Source organism: Ascaphus truei, chromosome 9 (assembly GCF_040206685.1).
Source record: "Ascaphus truei isolate aAscTru1 chromosome 9, aAscTru1.hap1, whole genome shotgun sequence".
NCBI lineage: Eukaryota > Metazoa > Chordata > Amphibia > Anura > Ascaphidae > Ascaphus > Ascaphus truei.
In genome coordinates, this window is record NC_134491.1 from 4,343,549 (window position 1) to 4,370,202 (window position 26,654).

The 26,654-nt window shown below is 45.2% G+C and overlaps 1 protein-coding gene across 6 annotated transcripts in view; it reads right to left on the reverse strand.

Moving 5' to 3' along the window:
- Window positions 1-26,654, reverse strand: part of MEIS2 (Meis homeobox 2) — a 212,309-nt gene that overhangs the window by 18,892 nt on the left and 166,763 nt on the right. For all 6 annotated transcript variants that reach the window (XM_075613229.1, XM_075613231.1, XM_075613230.1 and 3 more), the window contains exon 9: window positions 14,760-14,836. In XM_075613229.1, coding sequence (XP_075469344.1) covers window positions 14,760-14,836 — 77 coding nt within the window. The remainder of the gene's footprint in view (window positions 1-14,759; window positions 14,837-26,654) is intronic.

Consider the following 26,654-nt stretch of genomic DNA (forward strand, 5'->3'; position numbering starts at 1 on the left):
CTGGGAGAATAAAGTGAGTGCACGATTCCAAAGGTGCAGGGATCAGTACCGAGGCAAAAAGTAACTTTTGTATTTTAGTAAATTAAAGGCAGATTGTAAAAAAAAATTAGTTTAAGGGTACTGCACATTTAACCCTTCCCTGCTCTGTGATATATTCCAGGTCTCTCTGGCGGTGAAGGGGTTAGATCTTTTAAGCTCAGAATGAAGCTGAGTAGTTCTGCGCTGTACATTAATTTGGATTTAATTTTTAGGGCCTCGTTTTAAATGCATGCCTTACAGAACAATTTCCCCACAAACACGGGACTCGCGGCTTCCTGTACACTTCGCCTTCCACATCACAAACACGGGACTCGCGGCTTCCTGTACACTTCGCCTCCCACCTCACAAACACGGGACCGGTGGCTTCCTGTACACTTCACCTTCCGCCTCACAAACACGGGACCGGTGGCTTCCTGTACACTTCGCCTTCCACCTCACAAACACGGGACCGGTGGCTTCCTGTACACTTCACCTTCCGCCTCACAAACACGGGACTCGCAGCTTCCTATACACTTCGCCTCCCATCTCACAAACACGGGACTCGCAGCTTCCTGTACACTTCGCCTTCCATCTCACAAACACGGGACCGGTGGCTTCCTGTACACTTCGCCTCCCATCTCACAAACACGGGACTCGCAGCTTCCTATACACTTCGCCTCCCACCTCACAAACACGGGACTCGCAGCTTCCTGTACACTTCGCCTTCCGCCTCACAAACACAGGACCGGTGGCTTCCTGTACACTTCACCTTCCGCCTCACAAACACGGCACTCATGGCTTCCTGTACACTTCACCTTCGGCCTCACAAACACGGCACTCATGGCTTCCTGTACACTTCGCCTTCCACATCACAAACACGGGACTCGCAGCTTCCTATACACTTCGCCTCCCACCTCACAAACACGGGACTCGCGGCTTCCTGTACACTTCGCCTTCCACCTCACAAACACAGGACCCGTGGCTTCCTGTACACTTCACCTTCCGCCTCACAAACACGGCACTCATGGCTTCCTGTACACTTCGCCTTCCACCTCACAAACACGGGACCCCCGGCTTCATGTACACTTCACCTTCGGCCTCACAAACACTGGACCTGCGGCTTCCAGTACATTTTGCCTTCCGCCTCACAAACACGGGACTCATGGCTTCCTGTACACTTCACCTTCCACTTCAAACTACATTTTCCCCCCTTTTTTTCACGCTCTCTCTCTATTTTTTTTTTATTACTGTGGCCTTTATCATTTTTTTACGCTCTGAGCCTGGGACACAAATCTCACCGCTATTGCCGTGTGTGACATCTCCGCTCGTTTGCCGCTGCTCATTAACAAACAATACTGCTGTGAAATTGGTTTAATGACAAAGTAATAAAATTGCTATTCTGCTCACAGAGAGCCTGAGGCACCCGAGCTTCCACAAGGCAGGCTCCTGATGCCAAGATGCATTAAGCTGCTTATTGGTAAAAACGGAATCATCTGGTTTTTTTACCTCCCTTCCCTGTATACATTCTGCCTTTCATCTCCCGATAAAAGATGTATTTTTGTGCTTCTGGGTGCCGGTGAAAGATATTGTTATGAAGCAAGACCATCCCACCAACCCCTCCCCCCCCCACTAAAGATTAACAAACACCAACGCAGTGTAATGACGCCTTCTAACCGAACACTTCAAGCCGTACAGGAAACGCTTGGATGCAACATTACTGGAGCCATCCAACTACTGCTACCATCATGCTACTGGTCCCTATATGGTACCCAAACCTCCTCCAAACACAAGTAGTAGAGAGAGAGGTCCTACCCTGGACAAAGATCTCACATAGAGATACTACTCAGCAACATTATACATGTCCATTTCCACCGGCATTTCTTTTATATTGGAGGGATTATAAAGGGATTATCAGCATGTTATGAGCTTCCACCAGAAATCAGACAGGCTCGCCCTCCCGATATATGACACCCACCCCGAAGGCTCACAATGATGCACCTCACAGTAAAAATACATCTTTTTAATTAATGTTAAAATTAGCAATCCCGGAACAGACAAAAATCCAGGCTGCCACAATCTTGTTAAATATACAGCTGCTTCTAAGTGGCTCTAAATTACCTTTACGTGGGAATAAAGTAACATTTGTTACATGTAATGCTGCATTAGTGTCACAACTCCTGAAGTTATTACGCTATCTAATATGTTGGAGGATAGTTGGGGACAGAGCAAGACAAACAGGCAGAGGTGGGGATGCTGCAAAATTATGGCACACTGCACTCATACATCTGTTACTGTCACCCACACACCTGTCACCCTGCTCTCATACTGTATACCTGTTACTGTCACCCTGCACTCATACTGTATACCTGTTACTGTCACCCTGCACTCATACTGTATACCTGTTACTGTCACCCTGCACTCATACTGTATACCTGTTACTGTCACCCTGCACTCATACTGTATACCTGTTACTGTCACCTTGCACTCATACTGTATACCTGTTGCTGTTAGCCTGCACTCATACTGTAAACCTGTCACCCTGCACTCATACACCTGTCACGGTCACCCTGCACTCATACACCTGTCACTGTCGCCCTGCACTCATACACCTATCACTGTCGCCCTGCACTCATACTGTATACCTATTGCTGTTAGCCTGCACTCATACTGTACACCTGTCACCCTGCACTCATACACCTGTCACTGTCGCCCTGCACTCATACTGTACACCTGTCACCCTGCACTCATACACCTGTCACTGTCGCCCTGCACTCATACACCTGTCACTGTCGCCCTGCACTCATACTGTATACCTATTGCTGTTAGCCTGCACTCATACTGTACACCTGTCACCCTGCACTCATACACCTGTCACGGTCGCCCTGCACTTACACTGGCGACACACTTTATTCGAGCTCGGCTAGTCCCACGAATTCGGGTATACCCAGGTGTTTTGAGGTTTGTGACTGTTTTCTGCCCGAGTGCATTGAGTTATTTTCCGGCAGGGATTGAAGCATTTTATTCCCGCTGGCTGCAATACTGCACAGTACATATATATATACTGCATTACAATTCATGAATTTATGCCATCTGGTAGACACGCGAAGCATTGCAGCCTATTAAATCCTAATCATTATCATTTAACAGATCAGCCGCCCATCAGCCAGGCATGAACCCAGGCTGGGAAGGCAAATGCAACGGGGCTTGTCAGAGGTGAGGAGCGGCGCATTCCAGGTATCTGCCAGGTACATACTGGGTATTTGCTCGAATAAAGTGTGTCGGTGCAGTATACACCTGTCACGGTCACCCTGCACTCATACACCTGTCACTGTCGCCCTGCACTTATACACCTGTCACTGTATAACTCTCTGTATACAGTAAGAAAGCCACAGGGAAGATCTGAACCAAACAGTTTACAATCTAATTTTGAGGGATAGGGAAATTAGATGTTTATGATTTTAGATCACACACTGCCTCCAAATTGGCATAATCCTGAAAAATTGTTTCTAATGTGAGTACAGCAAGTTACTATGCTCTGATTTTGCATCATTCCATCAGCTAATGATATAGTCAGTGGTTATATGGGGTAATAGGAGTTATCGTAAGTGGTTATATGGACCAATAGGAAGAATTATAGGGGCACTTATATAGAGCAATAGGAGGAGTTCTAGGGAGTGGTTATATGGAGCAATAGGAGATATAGGGAGTTGTTATATGGGACAATAGGAAGAGTTATAGGGAGTGTTTATATAGGAAGAGTTATAGGGAGTGTTTATATAGGGGCAATAGGAAGAGGTATAGGGAGAGGTTATATGGAGCAATAGGAGGAGCGTGTGTAGTTGATCAGCATGGGTTTTGCTATAAACTTTGGGATTTCAAGTATGTGGTTCTCGGATGAAAGTAAAAGAACAAAGTCAGGACACTGTTGGATAGCTAGCCTCTCCCCATAAGTCAGATCTTCCATTCCCTTTATTCATTTGGTGGCTCTTCTTTGTCCTTTTTCTAGTTCCATAATGTCATTTTTATGAAGTGATGCCCAAAACTGTACTCCATATTCAAGGTGTGGGCTTACTGATGCTTTATAGAGGGGCATAATTATGCTTACTCCGGCAATTCCCCGTTTGATACAAGATAAGATCTTGTTTGCCTTTGCAGGTACTGCATGACTTTGGGCACTATTGCTAAGCCTGCTGTCTACAAGCACTCCTAAATCCTTCTCCATCAAGGATTCTCCTAATTTTTCCCCATTTAATTTGTAAATTGCCTATTTATTCGTTTCCCAAATTCATAACCTTACATTTATCTGTGTTAAACCTCATCCGCCATTTACCTGCCCACGTTTCCAGTCTCTCCAAGTCCTTCTGGAGATAAATTACATCCTGCTCTGATTCTATTACCTTACACAATTTAGTATCATCAGCAAAGATGGAGACTTTGCTCTCTATGCCAACCTCAAAGTCATTAACGAACAAGTTAAAAAGCAGGGGTCCCAGTACCGATCCCTGAGGTACTCCACTCACAACTTTAGCCCAACCTTAAAAATTTCCATTTACGACAACCCTCTGTTGTCTGTCCGTCAACCAGTATTCAATCCAGGTGCAAAAATGTGTCCAATTTGCTTTATTTTGTACACTAACCTCGTGTGGAACTGTATCTAAAGCCTTTGCAAAATCTAAGTACAGGCAGTCCTCGGTTATCCGACACAATGCGTTAATCAAAATGGCGTTGTAAAGCGAAACACGTTTTCCCATAGGAACACTGTTTAAATGAAAGGTTCCGTTCCTGAAGGCATTTTTATCACTAAAATACACCAAATATTTTATGCAGACAATAAGATATTCAGCACACACGTAAATTATATAGTGTATATACTGTATTATATATATATAATATAACATAATAAATAATATATTATATAGTATAATATTATATAGTATAATCTTACGACGCTTTGCAACGTTGTTTATGTGAATGTGTATATATATATATACACACATACACAACGTTGCAAAGTGTCGTAAGAGGTTTGGATAAGCCATTTTAGCGTTGTAAAAATGAATATAGGTATGCATTGCATAGCCTTGGATAAGCCATTCGTTGTAAAACGAGGACTGCCTGTAGACCACATCAACTGCATTACCCTGGTCTAAATTCCTACTTACGTCCTCAAAGAAACTGAGGTTAGTTTGGCATGATCTATCCTTCATAAATCCATGCTGACTATTACTAATAGTTTTTTTTTCCATTAGGCATTCCTGAATATTATCCCGTACTAAACCTTCAAGTCGCTTCCCCACTATTGATATCAGGCTTACAGGTCTGTAATTTCCCGGTTGTGATCTAGTGCCCAGAAAATGTCACTGGAAATGAAAATACCACATCAGCCCTGGAGGTCCCCCTGGTCCCAATCCTGAAGAAAGGGGGGAGTGGAGGTATTGGGGGGGGGGGGAGGGATGTAAATTTTTGAGAATTTGTTCCATTGAGTGTTTTCATGAAGCAGTTCTAAGAAAATTCAACAAGTATCACTTCCGATGCACATTTCGCTAAGAAACAACCAAAAAAAAAGAGCTTGATTGTTTTGCATTAAAAAAAAACTAAATACAATGAAAAACTGTAAGAACATCTAGCGCGTGGAACTGCACCTTTAAGTAAACAATATGCAGGTGATTAGAGGGCGGGGAGGCTTTATCTGAGTGTGAGGGTGAACTCACCTTTAACCCTTTCACGCTTTCTTCCGGGCCCCTAATCACCTGTAATCTCTGTGTGATGATTACCTGCCAATCAGCTGAACAAAGTTTCCGTTTCTGGGACGGTCACCTTTAACCAGAGGAAACCTCCGTTTGCTTCCCAGCTAATGAGTCTGATAAGTTATCAGTGTGAGCTTCAAATCTCCTGCTTACCTTCCAAATAGGAAGGAGTGATAAAGACAAACAGACCTTTCCATTTACTGAGATACTTGTACCACACATATACCACAGTATATACACGCACACACGCATATGTACACAGCATTATATATATATATATATCCAAGCTTCAAATGAGCACACTGTGCTCATTTGCATGCCATTTCCCAGAATGCTCCCACTGAAGCAAGGGATTCTGGGAAATGACATGGAAATGAGCACACAATGTGTCACCTTTTGCCTGGAATATCCATACACATGGAGCCCATTTAAGCTGATGCACCGCCGTTCACACCGCTTTTAAGCATAGCATGGGACTAGCAAAGCAAATCAAACCACTCACAGACATGTTTCAACCTTGATGGGTATCATCAGAGTGAGGTTGCTTTATACTTTGTTTGCAATATTTCTAGGCTGGGTACGTTCATATATATATATATATATATATACACACACACACACACACACAGTCACACAAACACACGTCAGTGTATATACCCCAGTAGAACGGCAGGCTCGGCTACTTCCTGCCCTCCAAACCTCACAATGTGACATTTGTGTGCATCAGGTGCAGTAGTACAGTAAGTAGCTTGACAAACGCTGCACACGAGATCAGAACATTATACAAAAGGCTCTTCCCCTTTGCTCAATGTGCTACTCTCCCATAGAAGTACTTTATGGTCGGCTGCCATTAGCTGCACGTGTTTACAGATGTATTATTTATCATTCTTATTCCATGTAATATTTACACATTAGATGTGCAGGATTAGGGGGGGGGGGAGGAGATATACAGGACACTGATAATTCACCCCAATATATATCAGGTGAATGGGCCAGAAAATAACTTGTGTTACAGCACTGTTACATAAATATGAGCCACAGTGCACGTACAGACACACAATCACACAGTGCACGTACAGACACACAATCACACAGTGCACGTACAGACACACTGCACAAATAGATACACAGTAGACACACACACACTGCACGTAGACACACAGTGCACGTACAGACACACAGACGACACACAGACCACGTACAGACACACACAGATACAGTGCACGTATAGACACACAGACACACAGTGCATGTACAGACACACAGGCAGATACACAGTGCATGTACACACACAGACACAGTGCACGGTCAGACACACACAGACACACAGATACAGTGCATGTACAGACACACACGCAGATACACAGTGCATGTACAGACACACGCAGATACACAGTGCATGTACAGACACACGCAGATACACAGTGCATGCACACACATAGACACACAGTGCATGTACAGACACACAGGCAGATACACAGTGCATGTACACACACAGACACACAGTGCACGGTCAGACACAGATACAGTGCATGTACAGACACACACGCAGATACACAGTGCATGTACAGACACACGCAGATACACAGTGCATGCACACACATAGACACACAGTGCATGTACAGACACACATGCAGATACACAGTGCATGTACACACACAGACACACAGTGCACGGTCAGACACACACAGACACACAGATACAGTGCATGTACAGACACACATGCAGATACACAGTGCATGTACAGACACACGCAGATACACAGTGCATGTACAGACACACATGCAGATACACAGTGCATGTACAGACACACATGCAGATACACAGTGCATGTACAGACACACAGTGACGACATGGTGTTTGGAGCAGATAACAGCATGTGACATTCATGTCTTCACATATAAAAGTGTGTGTGTGTATGTATGCATGTATATGTATATATATATATATACACACATATACACACACATATACTGTACATATATATTCTCATGCTTTCCAAACCCTGTCGGTTCTGCTGGAAGAATAATGAATGAGAGTTCGCTGGCATTGCAGGGGTTACCATACGACCCCCTCATGCCTGAGAAAAAAAAGGGGGCTGCATTTTCTGGGGGGCTCATACAATTCTGGGATCACTGGAAATAAGACGTGAGGGACTAGTTCCCTGACCCAGAGCGCACAGCTGAGCTTCCTCTTGTATTGTGTATCAGCCTCTTGCTTCTCCCCTTTCTTCTCTAGGTTAGCAGTTTATTTCTGCATTTATCACGCTGACAGAAGCAAGGCAACTCAATTTTCTGCCTCTCTAGCTGGGCGCATCACTTTCTGTACTGCACTCAGCATGGAAACGGCTGCATCTAAGCTGTGGTTACTGGTTTAATTGAAATGCTATCCACACTATAGGGTGCATTAAACTCTGATAACAGCAGTTCCTGTGGCCAACTTAAGTAGCTTGGGAAAAGAGCAAAGAAAAAAGAATTGCCCGACAGATAAGGGAGACAAACCGGCTAATTCTCCGAGCGTGTCTCTCATTGTGATCCGCCAAAAATAAGGGGGAAAATGAATCAGAGGACCACGAAAATCAATTGACCCGCGGGTGTCTCATGGCGGGCTGAGGCTGCTAAAGCTGCCGGCTTTGTTGGTGTCTGCCTGCACGCCACAGATAGAGCACTTTGTAAATGAACCTGCTTTGATAAATATATTAAGGGAAGCTGTGAATAAAAGACGCAGGCTTCTCATTTGTAAACACAGAGCTGGCTACACGGAATTAGAATGATAAAATAGAGTCCCATGTAATTAAGTTTGTATTAGTCCTGAAATCCGTGCAAATACTCGCCCCGAATTTTGAAAGGGAACTGTCGTTTCAATTAATCTGAACATCACCTCGGAATGTACGGAACAAAATTAAGCCGGTGATAAAAACCCAGGCCTGTATTTTGATAAGTAAATCCAATATCATTTCTTAGCGGCTCTGATCGTTGTCTGGAAATCCTGCGGTTTCTCATCCTCCCCCCCTCCTACGTTCCTCTCATCCAGTCCTAGAGTCAGGGCTAATCCCCACAGAAAGGTGCCATTCTAGGGCTGGCTGTGAAATATCAAAGCAGGTTCTTCTGTTGTCAAGATGGGTCAAGAAATCACAGGGCACAGAGAGCGCTGGCATCTTTATCTGTGCATGTCTATCAGGCAGAGGGCTCACTCCTCCATCCAGCGCCCCTCAAACACTTTACAGATGCCCTTCCTGCTAAAGAACCCCAGTGAACTAAAAATGCTGTAGTATAAAGCTGTAATGAGCACGACTACCAGAGCTTGGAAGGGAAAAAAATTGAATACTAGTACTGCAAATACGCAGGCAGTAATGCAACAAATGCAAAGTTTGTAAACTTTAACAGTGAGTACGTTTTAAATTGTAATTGTTGAAGTGGAATAAACAAAGCCGGGGGAGGGGAGAAGGGGGAGGGGAGAGGGTTGAAGGGAGAGGGGAGAAGGATGAAGGGAAAGTGGAGAGGGGTGAAGGGAGAGGGGGAAAGGGTGGAGGGAGTGGGGAGAGGGGAGAAGGAGAGAGAGGGATAGGGGTGAAGGGGAGAACAGAGAAGGGTGAAAGGAGAGGGGAGAAGCGGTGAAGGGAGAGGGGAGAAGCGGTGAAGGGAGAGGGGAGAAGGATGAAGGGAAAGTGGAGAGGGGAGAAGGGGGAAAGGGTGAAGGGAGTGGGGAGAAGGAGAGAGAGGGATAGGGTTGAAGGGGAGAACAGAGAAGGGTGAAGGGAGAGGGGAGAAGCGGTGAAGGGAGAGGGGAGAAGCGGTGAAGGGAGAGGGGAGAAGGGAAAGGAGAGAAGCTTGAAGGGAGAGGGGATAAGGGTGAAGGGAGAAGGGGAGAGGGGATAAGGAAAGGGGAGAAGTGTGATGGGAAAAGAGGGAGAGGAGAGGGGAGAAGGGAGAGGGGGAGGGGTGACAGTTTTGACCAAGATTCAGGGGGACAATTTTGGAAATTCAAAAATGGAATAATTTCCCTGGGTATTCCTTGCAAGGAGCTTTGCATAGATATAGAACATGAGGGGGGGGGGGGGAGTTGTAGGTAATTATTGTGAATTATATATAGATTTATAATATTTCATTTAATATTAAGATTGACAAAATATTCCTTTTTTACTTCGAAATGATCTAACATACAGTGGTGTGAAAAAGAAAGTACACCCTCTTTGAATTCTATGGTATTACATATCAGGACATAATAACAATCAGCTGTTCCTTAGCAGGTCTGCAAATTAAGTAAATACAACCTCAGATGAACAACAACACATATTACACCGTGACATATTACACCGTGACATATTACACTGTGTCATGATTGTCAGGACTCGGGGCACACGCCGCCCTCAGCGCTGCCCTTCCCTACCTGTACCGCTGGCTGCTACCTCCTCCGTTCCTGCTGGGCACCTCGGCCCGCTCCTCCGGCCCCCCCGCAGCTCGCACACACGCCGCCGACGCCAGACTCACGCCCGCTCCGCTTACAGGGCGCATGCCGCACAATTTAATTTATGCACTGCATCAGCTGGGTAACTCCGCCCCCCGGCCATCTCCGCTCTCTGGCTCAGCTCCTCCCACCATTCTCCGGCAACAAACCAGGCCATTAAACCCTACCCTATCACAAAGGGCTCCTGGCGCGCCTCTGCTCCGCCTCTTCCTCCCATTGGTCCGTCTCACTTTATAACCCCGGTGATGCCTCCCCAGCCTCGCTCTGCATAGTTTGTCTGCCTTGTGCTGTTACTCACTGTGCCTAGGTCTCTCTCTGTTTCAGCTTCGTTACTGAATCGGCTTGTCTTCCTCCCCACTCTGGCTCTACGACCTCGGCTTCCACACGACCACCGCTTACCTCTTGGGCCCTTTGAACTCGGCACCTGGACCCCTACTTCCCGGAACTCTGTAATCCTCGACCTCTGGCTTCGGACCTTACTACGGCACCTTCTCTACACCCGGATCTGGCAAGTACTCTACCTACCCTGGTACTCCTGGCCTTGTCCATGCAACCAATCCACACTCCGGGGACGCTCTCACTACTGCGGGTGCGTGGTTACTCACTTTCCACCTCAGTATTGGGGGTTAGTCTGGTCTGCGGGCAGAACAGCGCGACAATGATTTCACAAAAATAAATCCAAAATGGAGAAGCCATGTGTGAAAAACTAAGTATACCTTATGATTCAATAACTTGTAGAACCACCTTTAGCAGCAATAACTTGAAGTAATCATTTTCTGTATGACTTTATCAGTCTCTCACATCGTTGTGGAGGAATTTTGGCCCACTCTTCTTTACAATGTTGCTTCAGTTCATTGAGGTTTGCGGGCATTTGTTTATGCACAGCACTCTTAAGGTCCAGCCACAGCATTTCAATCGGGTTGAGGTCTGGACTTTGACTGGGTCATTGCAACACCTTGATTCTTTTCTTTTTCAGCCATTCTGTTGTAGATTTGCTGGTGTGCTTGGGATCATTGTCCTGTTGCATGACCCAATTTCGGCCAAGCTTCAGCTGTCGGACAGATGGCCTCACATTTGACTCTAGAATACTTTGGTATACAGAGGAGTTCATGGTCGACTCAAGGACTGCAAGGTTCCCAGGTCCTGTGGCTGCAAAAAAAACCAAATCATCACCCCTCCACCACCGTGCTTGACAGTTGGTATGAGGTGTTTGTGCTGATATGCTGTGTTTGGTTTTCGCCAAACATGGCGCTGTGCATTATAGCCAAACATCTCCACTTTGGTCTCGTCTGTCCAAAGGACATTGTTCCAGAAGTCTTGTGGTTTGTTCAGATGCAACTTTGCAAACCTAAGCCGTGCTGCCATGTTCTTTTTAGAGAGAAGAGGCTTTTTCCTGCAACCCTTCCAAACAAACCATACTTGTTCAGTCTTTTTCTAATTGTACTGTCATGAACTTTAACATTTAACATGCTAACTGAGGCCTGTATAGTCTGAGATGTAACTCTTGGTTTTTTTGCAATTTCTCTGAGCATTGCACGGTCTGTCCTTGGGGTGAATTTGCTGGGACATCCACTCCTGGGAAGATTGGCAATTGTCTTGAATGTTTTCCACTTTTGAATAATCTTTCTCACTGTAGAATGATGGACTTTAAATTGTTTGGAAATGGCCTTATAACCCTTCCCAGATTGATGGGCAGCAACAATTGCTTTTCTAAGATCATTGCTGATGTCTTTCCTCCTTTGCATTGTGTTAACACACACCTGAATGCTCCAGACCAGCAAACTGCTAAAACTCCGGCTTTTATAGAGATGGTCACATTTACTGATGATCAATTAATCAAGGGCATTTGATTAGCAGCACTGGTCTGCTACTGAGCATCTTAATTCCTATGGAAGCAGTAAGGGTGTACTTAGTTTTTCACACATAGCGTCTCCATTTTGGCTTTATTTTTGTTAAATAAATCATGACAGTGTAATATGTCACGTGTTGTTGTTCATCTGAGGTTGTATTTACCTAATTTTAAGACCTGCTAAGGAACAGATGATTATTATTCCCCGATATGTAAAACCATAGAATTCAAAGAAGGTGTACTTTCTTTTTCACACCACTGTAGATCCACTCATTGGTAAGCAAAACCACCCATTCCTATTCACCTGTGCAGTGCCAGTTCTTCCAGCACTGATGGGGTTAAAGGAAGTGGCAGACATTTTATACACTCCCAATAAATAATAGGCGCAGTTACCTACACATGCTACGACCAAAATAAAAGCCTGGAATCTCTCTGTGGAACAGCAGTTGTCGGTACAGATTTTATCCCCCTCCTCTTCTAGGTACAACAGCTGCGGTTTCTATCTCTATAAATATCTTTTTAGATACAGTAGCAATATTTTTTTAAATCTGTTTTATAATAAATATATTGATAATCAGAACTAATGTGAGAGTATAATGCTCCTCCACACGATTATTAAGGTACTCGGAGATATGCTTGGAGAACCCCTGCTGCAGATCGCATAAATCAGCTTGTTAAAAGGCAACACCAAGGAAGCTTTTAATCAAATGTCACAGGCTGCACATTAAGCTTTTTTTCCATTAAACAACAAAGCCTCTGAAAACATTACTGGAGCTGTCCTCCACTGCCCACCTCTCTATACCAACTGCACATCTCTCTGTACCCACTGCACGTCTCTCTGTACCCACTGCTCACCTCTCTATACCCACTGCACGTCTCTCTATACTCACGGCACACCTCCCTGTACCCACTGCACATCTCTCTATACCCACTGCACATCTCTCTATACCCACTGCACGTCTCTCCGTACCCAATTTCCATCTCTCTATAGCAACTGCACACCTCTCTGTACCCACTGCACATCTCTATACCCACTGTACATCTCTCTGTACCCACTGCACGTCTCTCCGTACCCACTGCACGTCTCTCCGTACCCACTGCCCGTCTCTCTATACCCACTGCCCGTCTCTCTATACCCACTGCACATCTCTCTATACCCACTGTACATCTCTCTGTACCCACTGCACGTCTCTCTATACTCACTGCATGTCTCTCTGTACCCACTGCACGTCTCTCTGTACCCACTGCACGTCTCTCTATACCCACTGCACTTCTCTATATACCCACTGCCCGTCTCTCTATACGCACTGCCCGTCTCACTATACCCACTGCACGTCTCTCTATACCCACTGCACGTCTCTATATACCCACTGCACATCTCTCCGTACCCACAGCACACCTCTCCGTACCCACGGCACACCTCTCCGTACCCACGGCACACCTCTCCGTACCCACGGCACACCTCTCCGTACCCACGGCACGCCTCTCCGTACCCACGGCACGTCTCTCCGTACCCACGGCACGTCTCTCCGTACCCACGGCACGTCTCTCCGTACCCACTGCACACCTCTCTATACCCACTGCACACCTCTCTATACCCACTGCACACCTCTCTATACCCACTGCACACCTCTCTATACCCACTGCACACCTCTCTATACCCACTGCACACCTCTCTATACCCACTGCACACCTCTCTATACCAACTGCACACCTCTCTATACCCACTGCACACCTCTCTATACCCACTGCACACCTCTCTATACCCACTGCACACCTCTCTATACCCACTGCACACCTCTCTATACCCACTGCACACCTCTCTATACCCACTGCACACCTCTCTATACCCACTGCACACCTCTCTATACCCACTGCATACCTCTCTATACCCACTGCATACCTCTCTATACCCACTGCACACCTCTCTATACCCACTGTCCATTCCCTGTAAATGTGTCAGTGTGTGAAGCAGTGAGCCGCTCACCCTGCAACACTGCACAAATCACACATCTGAAAGGGGATTTCGCTTCATTTAAACACAGTTTAAAGGCAAATAGAAGCTGGGTTAGGGGGTCACAAGAGCTTGAACATAGAAATGAGCTCTTGAGAGACAGTTTAGGCTGCTACAGGTCAGGACAACTCAAAGGCCGTGAAGTGATTAAGCGGAACGTGTTTATAATTGAACGTGAGAGAGCGCTTGGAATTTGGGAATAAGTGTTCTTGTAGAAAGGAAACTTCTGTTCATTTTAGTCCACAACCACAATGGTGACAGCTAAATCCAGATGACAGGGACAGGATCAGACAGTGCTGGGTTTATATCCAATGTAGTGTGACCTCCTGACTGCAGATTATCAGGGACAGGCTCGGACAGTCCTGGGTTTATATCTAATGTTGGGTATTTTTTATTATATAAAAAAGGCAATTTTACAAACATACCAATACAAAGGCAACAAACTTAAATTAAAATATACAATTTTACAGAATATTTACACTGTATACAGAAAATATTGGCGTTGTATTTAATTACCTATCAAGTCAGTTAGTATTTCTCTTGGTTACCATTGGTCAGGACATATGAAACCGTTTTAGTTTGTCCTAGTAAACACCATTGAGCCATCGATGATGCACCGATTGTATCACCCTAAAGAGGAGGGCCAGTTTTACAGAGCACTCACCAGTTATTTACTTGCAGAATGGTCAGTCCCGTGTCCTGTGCTAACTGCTTCTTCTGCTCTTCTGAGGGGTACGGATGCTGCAATAAATGAAACGGACATGTTTAGAAAAGGAAACACCAAAGCACGTTTATCATTATTTGGACCTGGCAAGGATCTTCCTATAAAGTAGTCATTCCTTTTAACCCCGTCGCTGCCATAGACATGCCAGCAATGTATTACACAGCCGTGCACTGCAGGCAGCTTCCACAACAAAGACATGAAAGGACCAGTGTTATTTCGGTAGCAAAGTCAAGGGTTCAATTCCAACCTCAGGCAATTCCACTTGATCTCTGGATTATCATTTTATCTCCCCATGCCTCAGGCTACCCCGCCTATAATTCCTATTTATTATTAAGAGGTAAATAATAATAGCCTTGTTAATTTCTTTCACTCAGAGAGCCAGGAATGCGCTGTCAGAATTCATCCCAGAGGTGGCTGTGTGGAAGCCTCTGTGCTGTGGGTACACGGTAAAGTGCTTTGGTATTGCAAGGCAAGATGTTATGTTCTATGAACAATTATTGTTCTGGGGCTTGTTCTGCACAGAGTTGTGTGCTCACTTCGTGGAACAAACCACACACACACACACACACACACACACACACACACACACACACACACACACACACACACACACACACACACACACACACACACACACACACACACACTACAAAAAGAGAGTGATAAATCAGAGTTCAGCATGACAGGGCAGGGAGTCTCATTATTACTCCTGTAAAATGTGTCTGTGAAAGGGGGCAGGAGTCCGTGTGTTTGAACGGCAGTATTTACACAGGCTGGAATGCTCCATTGCCAATACATTAGCCCGAGCCCAACAATAAGTATCATCTATTCAGCACGAAGCAAACCAAACGTTTCCCGCTTCTATGAAGGAATGAGCCAGGCTGGGCCAGCGCAGGTGATACGCAGGGCGAGCCCGCGCACCCCCAGAGGCAAGAGAGCAATCTCACCGTTGGTTTGCCAAATGCGCAGATATTGGGGCGTCAAGAAAAAAAAAATACTAGGATGCAATTTGTGATCCGGATTTCTAATAGTATGTCATTGTGAGTAATGATACAGGAGCAACCTGTATAACAGGCATCTTGGCTGCTGTCTCTATGAGGAACCTCATCACATCCCCAGCATGCATTGTGGCGTCACAGGGTCACGCGATCTGGAGTCATACACGCTATAAGCTTTTAATATTCTGCAAATGTTAGCACAGAAAGAAGATAATGCAGAGTTAATATGGGTTAAGGATGAAATGAGAAGACATTTTTGCAGATTGCTGGGTGCTGACACATATTTGGCTTTTACTAGTAGTCTCTCTATTGAAAGCAATGTAATTACAGCAAGGCTTTCCCCCGTCTGCACCCCCTCGCTTGCCCACGCTGCTAATGACCTCCTAATAATCCTCTGTCCCGGGCAAGGGAAATGAACGGGGGTAAATTGGGAGATGTGCTGGGTAATTGACATGGGGTGTGCAGAGGCTTGGCACTCACACTCATCCTGGCCTATCAATGCCTGGCTGTCAGGGGCTCCCAGCCGCCCGTGTGATAAATGCTACCTCCCAACACACAGATTGCTTCCAACAATGCCACTGGCCCCTATTCTCCTGGCGGTAATGGAGATAATGAATGAGCTTTGCTGATCACCATCCCGCCGTGGCTGGGAACGGAGAGAAAGAATCCTTAATTGGCTGAAAACATCGTTTAGCAAAAAAAAAAAAAAAAAAAAAGGGGGGGGGGGGGGGGAAGGTGATTGCACCCAGTGACACACTGCAGAGCTGTCCCCAGCACCCACAGTGACACACTGCAGAGCTGTCCCCAGCACCCACAGTGACACACTGCAGAGCTGTCCCCAGCACCCACAGTGACACACTGCAGAGCTGTCCCAGCACTCACAGTGACACACTGCAGAGCTGTCCCCAGCACCCACAGTGACACACTGCAGAGCTGTCCCCAGCACCCACAGTGACACACTGCAGAGCTGTCCCAGCACCCACAGTGACACACTGCAGAGCTGTCCCAGCACTCACAGTGACACACTGCAGAGCTGTCCCAGCACCCACAGTGACACACTGCAGAGCTGTCCCCAGCACTCACAGTGACACACTGCAGAGCTGTCCCCAGCACCCACAGTGACACACTGCAGAGCTGTCCCAGCACTCACAGTGACACACTGCAGAGCTGTCCCCAGCACCCACAGTGACACACTGCAGAGCTGTCCCAGCACCCACAGTGACACACTGCAGAGCTGTCCCCAGCACTCACAGTGACACACTGCAGAGCTGTCCCCAGCACCCACAGTGACACACTGCAGAGCTGTCCCAGCACTCACAGTGACACACTGCAGAGCTGTCCCCAGCACCCACAGTGACACACTGCAGAGCTGTCCCAGCACCCACAGTGACACACTGCAGAGCTGTCCCAGCACCCACAGTGACACACTGCAGAGCTGTCCCAGCACCCACAGTGACACACTGCAGAGCTGTCCCCAGCACTCACAGTGACACACTGCAGAGCTGTCCCCAGCACCCACAGTGACACACTGCAGAGCTGTCCCAGCACTCACAGTGACACACTGCAGAGCGGTCCCCAGCACTCACAGTGACACACTGCAGAGCTGTCCCCAGCACTCACAGTGACACACTGCAGAGCTGTCCCCAGCACTCACAGTGACACACTGCAGAGCTGTCCCAGCACTCACAGTGACACACTGCAGAGCTGTCCCCAGCACTCACAGTGACACACTGCAGAGCTGTCCCCAGCACTCACAGTCACTTCCAGGACCTCACTTATCTCTCTTTTCAAACGGCAATGTGTATAACACGCAAACACACACGCACACACATCTGTGTATAACACGCAAACACACACACACACCTGTGTATAACATGCAAACACACACACACCTGTGTATAACACGCAAACACACACACACACACACATCTGTGTATAGTACACACATCTGTGTATAACACGCAAACACACACCTATGTATAACACGCAAACACACACACACATCTGTGTATAACACGCAAACACACACACACATCTGTGTATAACACGCAAACACACTCACACCTGTGTATAACACGCAAACACACTCACACCTGTGTGTAACACGCAAACACACACACATCTGTGTTTAACACGCAAACACACACACCTGTGTATAACACGCAAACACACACACACATCTGTGTATAACACGCAAACATACAAATCTGTGTATAACACGCAAACACACACATCTGTGTTTAATACACACACACACATCTGTGTATAACACGCAAACACACACACACCTGTGTATAACACGCGAACACACACACACACACACACACCTGTGTATTACACGCACACACACACACACACATCTGTGTATAACACGCAAACATACAAATCTGTGTATAACACGCAAACACACACATCTGTGTTTAATACACACACACACATCTGTGTATAACACGCAAACACACACACACCTGTGTATAACACACGAACACACACACACCTGTGTATTACACGCAAACACACAAATCTGTGTATAACACGCAAACACACACATCTGTGTATAATACACACACAGACATCTGTGTATAACACGCAAACACACACATCTGTGTATAACACGTAAATACACACACGTGTATAACACACGCACACACACCTGTGTATAACATGCGCGCATACAGACAAGTGTATACCATGCACAAACACGACCTGTGTATAACATGCATGCACACACATAGATCTGTGTATACCATGCACACACACCGTGCACGCTTCTACCTAAAATACACACACATATATATTTACACACATACACTTGTCTGTAACAGTTAAATACGCCCATAACATACATTGCCCCTAACTTCCATGAAATATCTGTGTATAACAAGCAAACACACACACGTGTATAACACGCACGCGCACACACACCTGTGTATAATATGTGCGCACACACACGTGTATATCATGCATGCACACACAGAGATCTGTGTATACCATGCAAGCTTCTACCTAAAATACACACATATATTTACACATATACACTTGTCTGTAACTGTTAAATACGCCCATAACATACATTGTCCCTAACTTCCATGAAATGTCTGTAAATGTAACATAAAACGATGTATTGTCATTATAAGTCTGTGCCCAACACATACTTGAACATGAAAGGTAACTCCCAATGTATTATTTCCTGGTAAAACTATATACATATACACATATACACATATACATATACACAAACACATAGAACCAACACTAACACCACCCTAACTCCTGTTACTAGTTTTAAATACCTGGGCATATGGTTTGACTCCCACTTAACATTCGAGATGCACATTGATACCCTGACAACCAAGACCTATGCCAAACTAGGGGTACTTTACAGGAACAAATCCTCCCTAAGTCTCCTGGTCAGAAAACGTATCGCACAGCAGATGCTAATGCCAATTATTGACTATGGAGACATAGTATATGGCTCGGCACCTCAAACCCACCGTAGCAAACTTAACACCCTCTACAATTCAATTTGTCATTTTGTTCTCAAATGCAACTATAACACACATCACGGCAAAATGCTCAAAGAACTAGATTTCTCATCACTCGAGTCTAGGTGCAAAGTTCATCTTTCCTGTCTTGCCTTCAAATTCTTTATGGGCAAGCTACCCAGCTACCTGAACAAGCTCCTCACCCCTACCACACGCAGCACCTATCACCTGAGATCAGACTCCAAAAGACTGTTCATGGACCCAAGGCTCAACAAAGTATCCGGCCGCTCCTCCTTCTCTTACCGTGCACCCCAAAACTGGAACAACCTACCGGAGACTCTCACATCCACCACCAGTCTAAGTTCTTTCAAATCTAAGGCTGTCACACATTTTAATCTGGTCTGTAACTGTTTCATACGCCCATAATATATATTTTCTTTAACTGTGCACACAATGTCTTGTATATAATGTATACCCTGTTCATTTATGTAACTGTATTTGTAAACATGTATTATTTGTCTTTACTCTGTGCCCAGGACATACTTGAAAACGAGAGGTAACTCTCACTGTATTACTTCCTGGTAAAATATTTTATAAATAAATAATACACATACCACACTTAGTTAAGTTATGGTGGGTAAAAAAAGTGACAAAAACCCTCCACAGTAAAGCATATAGCAAATGTAAATATACTGTATGCTCATTTGCATGTCTTAGACAGGTCTGCAACCCCGCCTTTCACCATTATCACCCAGTACACAGCACTTCCACTGCAGCAAGGGATTCTGGGAAATGACATGCAAATATATATATATATATATATATATATATATATATATATATATATATGTAGCCAGGTCCCCCTCTGCGCAGCGGACCCCCCCTTCCTGTACTCACCGCGGCGGGCGGGATTTGAGCGGCCGGGCGCGGGTGGAGTGCGGGCGCGTGTGCATGCCCCTTAGAATGCCGGTACGGGCGCGTGCACCAGAATAGCGCGAGTCGCGGAGGCTCCGGAGACCCGCAAGGAGAGGGTGCCACTATGTCTGCCCCCTCGCACATGCGCAGTGTAATTGCGCAGGGAGAGGGCCTCAGGGCGCTTTTTTGACGTGTTGACGTCACCATTGAGAGACCGAGTTAGTGTGAGGAGGAGGACTTGCATTGGAACCTAAGCACCTGTTTGAATGCCTTTTGTAAGCCGCTCACAGCTGAGACTGGAGCTTGAGAAAGGAGCGTGTGGGACTGAAACGTACGTTGCTTTAGGTTACATTGGTTGCCCTATGTTTCCTCAAATTATCATTATTATCTGGAGAGTGCCGCGGACACTCGTTTTGTTGCTATTTATACACACACACACACACACATATATATGTATGTATATACACACACACACACACACACACACACACAGCTGCATCAGTGGATAACATTCAAGTTTCTACCTAAAACAGTAACCCAAGGGATCGGGGAAGTGGATAGGGAAGGGAGGATACCCCTGCTCAGCTATATTAGTAGTGGATACGGTGCTCGTCCCAGGATAGGGTAATATAGAGACTAGAGAGAAAGAACCTGGTATTATAAGAGCACTCAGGTATCCAAATGTAAAGTGATTATATTAAAAATAATCTTTATTAGTATAATACTTAAAATAAAAGGGTATATATGACAGACGACGTATGGTCAGTAGTTTAAGTCGGTGATACAGAGTATATCTAGATACTATAAACTGCCATGAAGTAAGGGCTGTTCTATACAGCATGCGGCCGCGTGTGCCTATGCGAACGCGCATGCCGCATGCTTTTTGTATGTATACTATAGAAGCTGTGAAGGTGCAGTGTTTGTGTGCTTGTGTGTGTGTATGTGTAATTTATTATTTATGAAAAAAAAAAAAACATTGGTAGAAATTAAATATTTATTAAATTTGTGTAGACACACAAATACATACACACACACACACACACACACATAAACACATACATACACATGCATATATATATATACACACACACACACACATATATATACATACATTAAGCGCCGGTAGCGGCGCGAAAAGATGAATTTCCCCGTCTTCACCGCTGTCTGTCGGCTCCCCGCTCCCCGCCGTGCGCGCGGCGCCATTATAGAAAGGCTGACTAACGTCAACCAACTAAAATTCCGCACGTGCCCGGAACTACAGTATATGACAGCCCTAAGTCCATGATATAATTAACATGGATGGAATGACAGGCTAATAACAGCACCTAAATAGGAAGGTGTGTATAGTAGATAAACTGTTCTAGGGGACTAATACGTCACCTGATGTCTATTCCTATGTAGTCCTATAGGTAGACAGCACCAGACTTGTTAGTGACTACTGTGATGTATACCTGTACTGCACTGAAATGAGAGTTCATGGTTAGGCCCAGTATATGTATACGGTGGTCTGGTAACCATATGACCGAACATATTAAAAAGGGTGAATGTGGGGTTCTCAATCCCTGATTCACTGTAACTCAGGAGGTATAAATTAGCCCTTAAGTGACTAGAGGTCAGCACTGATCTAAACATTAGGTTTGTCCTCTAAGCCTAGCATCCCTCGTATAGAATTGTTACACATATATAGCCCACTTTATAGTGCCCTGATCAGTCACTTTCTATTCTACCTAAAACACACACATTTATATACATTCACACACATCTATATTTATATACACATGATACACACACACACACACACATATATATATATATATATATACATATACACAGTACCAAAAAGTCTGCAGCGCTCACAAATTAAAAAAAAAAATACAATTTAATGAAGTAACACAGGCATCAGGGGGTAATCACAGAAAAAAGAAGCGACGTTTCTGCCCTTACGGTCCTTTCTCAAGCTCCCCCACATAATCTGACATACATTGTGAACATTTATAGTGCTGTCAATCAGGATATTTTGCGCCAAAAGCTCCTCACCCAGGTTCCTACGGTGGCTCATATTGGACAGAAAAATGCAAAAACAAAAGAGGATCATATAATGCTCAATCATAAGTATCATAAATGTGTGAGGGGCAAGCAAGGTGTTGTAACTGTAGAATAAACACTAAACACCTGGGTTTAGCTGTATTTCATAAACCCATGCACATGCGCACTAACATGAGGCTAAGTCGGAATAAGCCCTTACTATGCAACTTCTATTTCCCCAATATACACGTGGGGTATAGCGGTACAGCATACAGAAACAGCTATTATTCCTCACCAGATCCCCTCTCACCTAATCAGCTGCTCCCTCCTGATGCGACTCCCGTGCCGATGCAGAGAGACGCAAACACACAATCATGTGTTGCGCTATGGTTGACAGCATCCCCCCGCGCATGCGCATATAGCGGAGCCGGACATATAGTAAAGCCGGTCCTAACCATGCTCATGTGCACAAGACCTGGTACCTCAATCTCTATGAGTTAAACATATATCAAGAATAGCCACATAAGGGAAAACTATAACATGTATCTAATCAGGGACAGTCCATGTATATAAAACAAAAGTCCACTATACACTAACATCCATGGCAGTGGTACTATGAATATGGTATGTTTAGACCAATCAACTTAGTATATTTATCATGTAACATTATTTTGTACTCTATATCCTATTAGTACAAAAAGAATCCTTGCTATGTGTTACCCGATAACGCCTAGCATAATAAGTGCCCAGCATATAGATAGTCAGACAGCAACATAGTAAAGTCCATCTGTCGAGCCCCCGCGATGTATTCAGCTCTGATGCCCAACAGTGCATGGTCTGAAAAATAAAGAGTATTAAATTTAACAATGGATTAGTATCCCTGTGTGGCCATATCTCCTAACTGGTCAACTAGGATACAAATTAAAGTCCAAATGAGCCACGAAGGTAAGAACCCATGTATCTAAGATAAAATGCATTAAAAGACCGGATAGCAACCCAGATCTGTAATATTCCAAACACCCAAAATCTGAATGTATGTATATATTCATTGGACCCATGCCGAAACAAAGCAAGTCAGAAGACTGATGTCAGAAGATCATATTTAGATCAGGATGAAACATCAATCGACCATGACCAGGCTGGATGTAATGTATAAGAAGGGAACCTCAATTATACCAACCGCATACTACCAGGCGTTACGGACTATCAGAGGTAGCCCCACACCTACCGTCCACAACTTCACAAGGGCAACCCACTGTGATATGCCATAGGTGACAGACATAGTGGTTGGATATGCTAACGTGCTGTTATATGTCAGTGGGAGGCCTCTGAAATTGGTACATTAAGATCTAAGGTGAAACGACAAAAACTGGTTTGAGTGCTAAGTGAACTATAGCACTCATCTCTCACGCCGAATGTCGTACACAAAGATATACACCAGGACAGGACAGTGAACAGGTCACGCTATATTAGCGAGATCATATTCCCTGTTCAAACCCCCTGGATGTAGCGTGCCCAATTCCCGAATCCAGAAGGCCTCCCTTTTCCTGAGTGCACGTACCCTATTTCCACCACGTCGTGGTTTAGCCACCACGTCAATGATCTGAAACTGTAATTGTTATATAGACTAATGTAGGGAAGAAGATAGTCTAGTTATATAGACTAATGTAGGGAAGAAGCTAGGAGGAATACTCTCTTTGAATTCTAGCTTCTTCCCTACTGTAAGACATTAGTCTATATAACTAGACGCCTAGAGTGACAGCACATTGATATTTGTATCAATCTCCATTGAATTAGCTGATCCAGCCACTTGAATTACGGGGTTAATTTTAATGTTTGAATGTGATTTGTATGTTTTTAATCTATATATTTGAATAAAACTTTATTATTTTTCTTCCTGGCCTATGTGGTTTAGATGGGATAATTGGACCTATCTACATATATCATTTTGATAGACCAATAGCAGTCTGCGCACTATACTCCACACCATGAGTGCTCTTTTATGAGGGAACCTTTCTGATCCTTTCTTTGGATCTACCTTGATATACAAGATACATATCCCTCTGAGCACCTTGAGTCTATTACACATTTGCTTTCTATGTACTTGGATGAGCAGTTGTTTCACCTTTAGAATACGGTAAGGCCTGGGTTCCGCAGTATCCGGTGGCGCGCACGGCTGTGCGCGCGTCACTTACCAGACCGGAGTTCCTCCCGAGTTGGCCCCAGTCCCTCCTCGCTGCAAGGCTCGCTGCACACTATGACGCGTCAGCCAGCAGGGGAGACACAAGGATCGTGATCCCACGCGTCACGTGGCCTCGCAGTGAGCCAATGAGGAGGGTAGCTGTCTGGAGCTACGGGAGGGAAGTCTGTGCAGTCGTGCATAGCGCCCCCTCCCCCCTCTTCTGGTGCCCGTTTCGCAGGCTGCCCGGGGCTCCGGGAGTGAGAGAGGCACCGGGGAGGGGGGAGGAAACACAGACAGCACGAGAGCCCTCCGCTCAAACCACGCCCCCCGCTCCAGCTCCCGCTCCCTACAAACAGCAGGTTGCGGTCAATTGCCTCGCCACGCGCCGCCTGTCTGCAGTGCGGGCGCGTGGGCTGAGGCAGCGGGGCCTTAGCCTAAGACATGTGAATGTGCTCACAAGATATTTTTTTGTGTGTCTGTGCATGTGTATGTATGTATGTGCTGCGCTTAAAAGCTGTGTGAACAGTGTTACAACCAACCTCACACTGACAAGAACCACAAGGTCGAAACAGTCTGTCTGTGAGTGGGTTTATTGGCTTTGCATCTCATGCCATACTATGTTTAAAAGCTGTGTTTAAAGCAGCATGCATTGGCTTAAGGGTTTAACCATGTAATGTGGTCTTGAGACAAAAGGTGGCACTGTGTGCTCATTTGCATGTCATTTCCCAGAATTCCTTGCTGCAGTGGAAGCGCTGTATGCTAAGTGATAAAGGTGAGAGGCAGGGTTGCAGACCTGTCGAAGGTCTCGGCCATGTTAGTTGCTTGCTGGCGGAAGCGCGGAGCCCTACAGCCGCAATTAGAGCGGCTTTAGTAGGGGCTCACCTGCGCTTCTGCGCGCTTGCGGAAGCGTTGGACTTGGGGAAATTTAAAATTCCCCCGCTTGCCGGCGAGACAGGCCGGTCACGTGAGCGGTTCGCCCAATGAGGGCGAACCAGCTCCGTGATATCACTGGCCCGCCCCCGGTTTGACGGAGAGAGATCCAAACAGTGACAACAGCAGCAGCAGCAGCAACATCTACCTGCAGTGATTACAACCGTATGCAAACGGGGAAGTGTGACGTCGATCTGGTGCATGGGCTGGTCCCATAACATGCCTTTATTTTATTGACAAAGTGTGAGTTTGCATTTGTCTGTTCATGGAAAATTAAACCTTTTATATCTGATTTTATACAAGGATCGGGCGCTTTTTCTTTTTCTTTTCTAATATATATATATATATATATATATATATATATATACACACACATATACACACATATATACACACACATATATATATACACATATACACACACACATATATATATATATATATATACACACACATATACACATATATATATATATACACATATACACATACACACACACACATATATATAAAATAAAAAAAATAGAAACAAAGTATCCCACGTAAAGCACTCTGGTGTAAACAAGTATAACAAATTTATTAGAGACACATCACATACAAACATAATAAAATCACTCTCTCGCACCTCAAAAAGTATGGAAACCAGACACATGCAACCTGTAATAATAGTGGGAACCAAAGCTAAAGCCAGAAATTTATAAGTAAAATAATAATCAAATGACACATAATACCAGAATGGTGAGGCTCAAAATAAAGCCTCCCTTCTGTAGACCGGCCGGTCAGCAAGGAAAAAGCTGCTCAATTGAGAATGCTGATACCAAGACCTAGCTAAGGCAAAGACCCATACCAACAAAACCTGCTACAGCATGAATATGCACACATAAGCTGTTGCTATACAGTTGAAAAGGACAGCACTATGTCTAGATCCTGCTGTAATAATAACTAACAGGCAATGCAGAATAGCTGAAAAATATATGCTGTAAATTAGAAAAACAGTGTAATGTGCATATAATGTTGAGGGCTGACAAGGGATGCTGGTGAGCTGCGGCGGTGTAATAATCAGTGTCCTGTCTGAGCTTCACATTGGAATGGGAGCAGTCAGTGCAGAGGAAACCGAGCTCTCACGGAAAATCTCCTTAATAGTACAGAGTCTGATGACTAGGAGCCCGAGTAGGAACAACCTGGAGACCCGTGCCTTCGTCGTCGCCGTCTGATGACGCGAATAACGTGAGGAGCGTGGAGGCAAAGAACAGGACACGCTGCTGAATAACCAAAAATGTATTGAGCCAAAGCAGGAGCT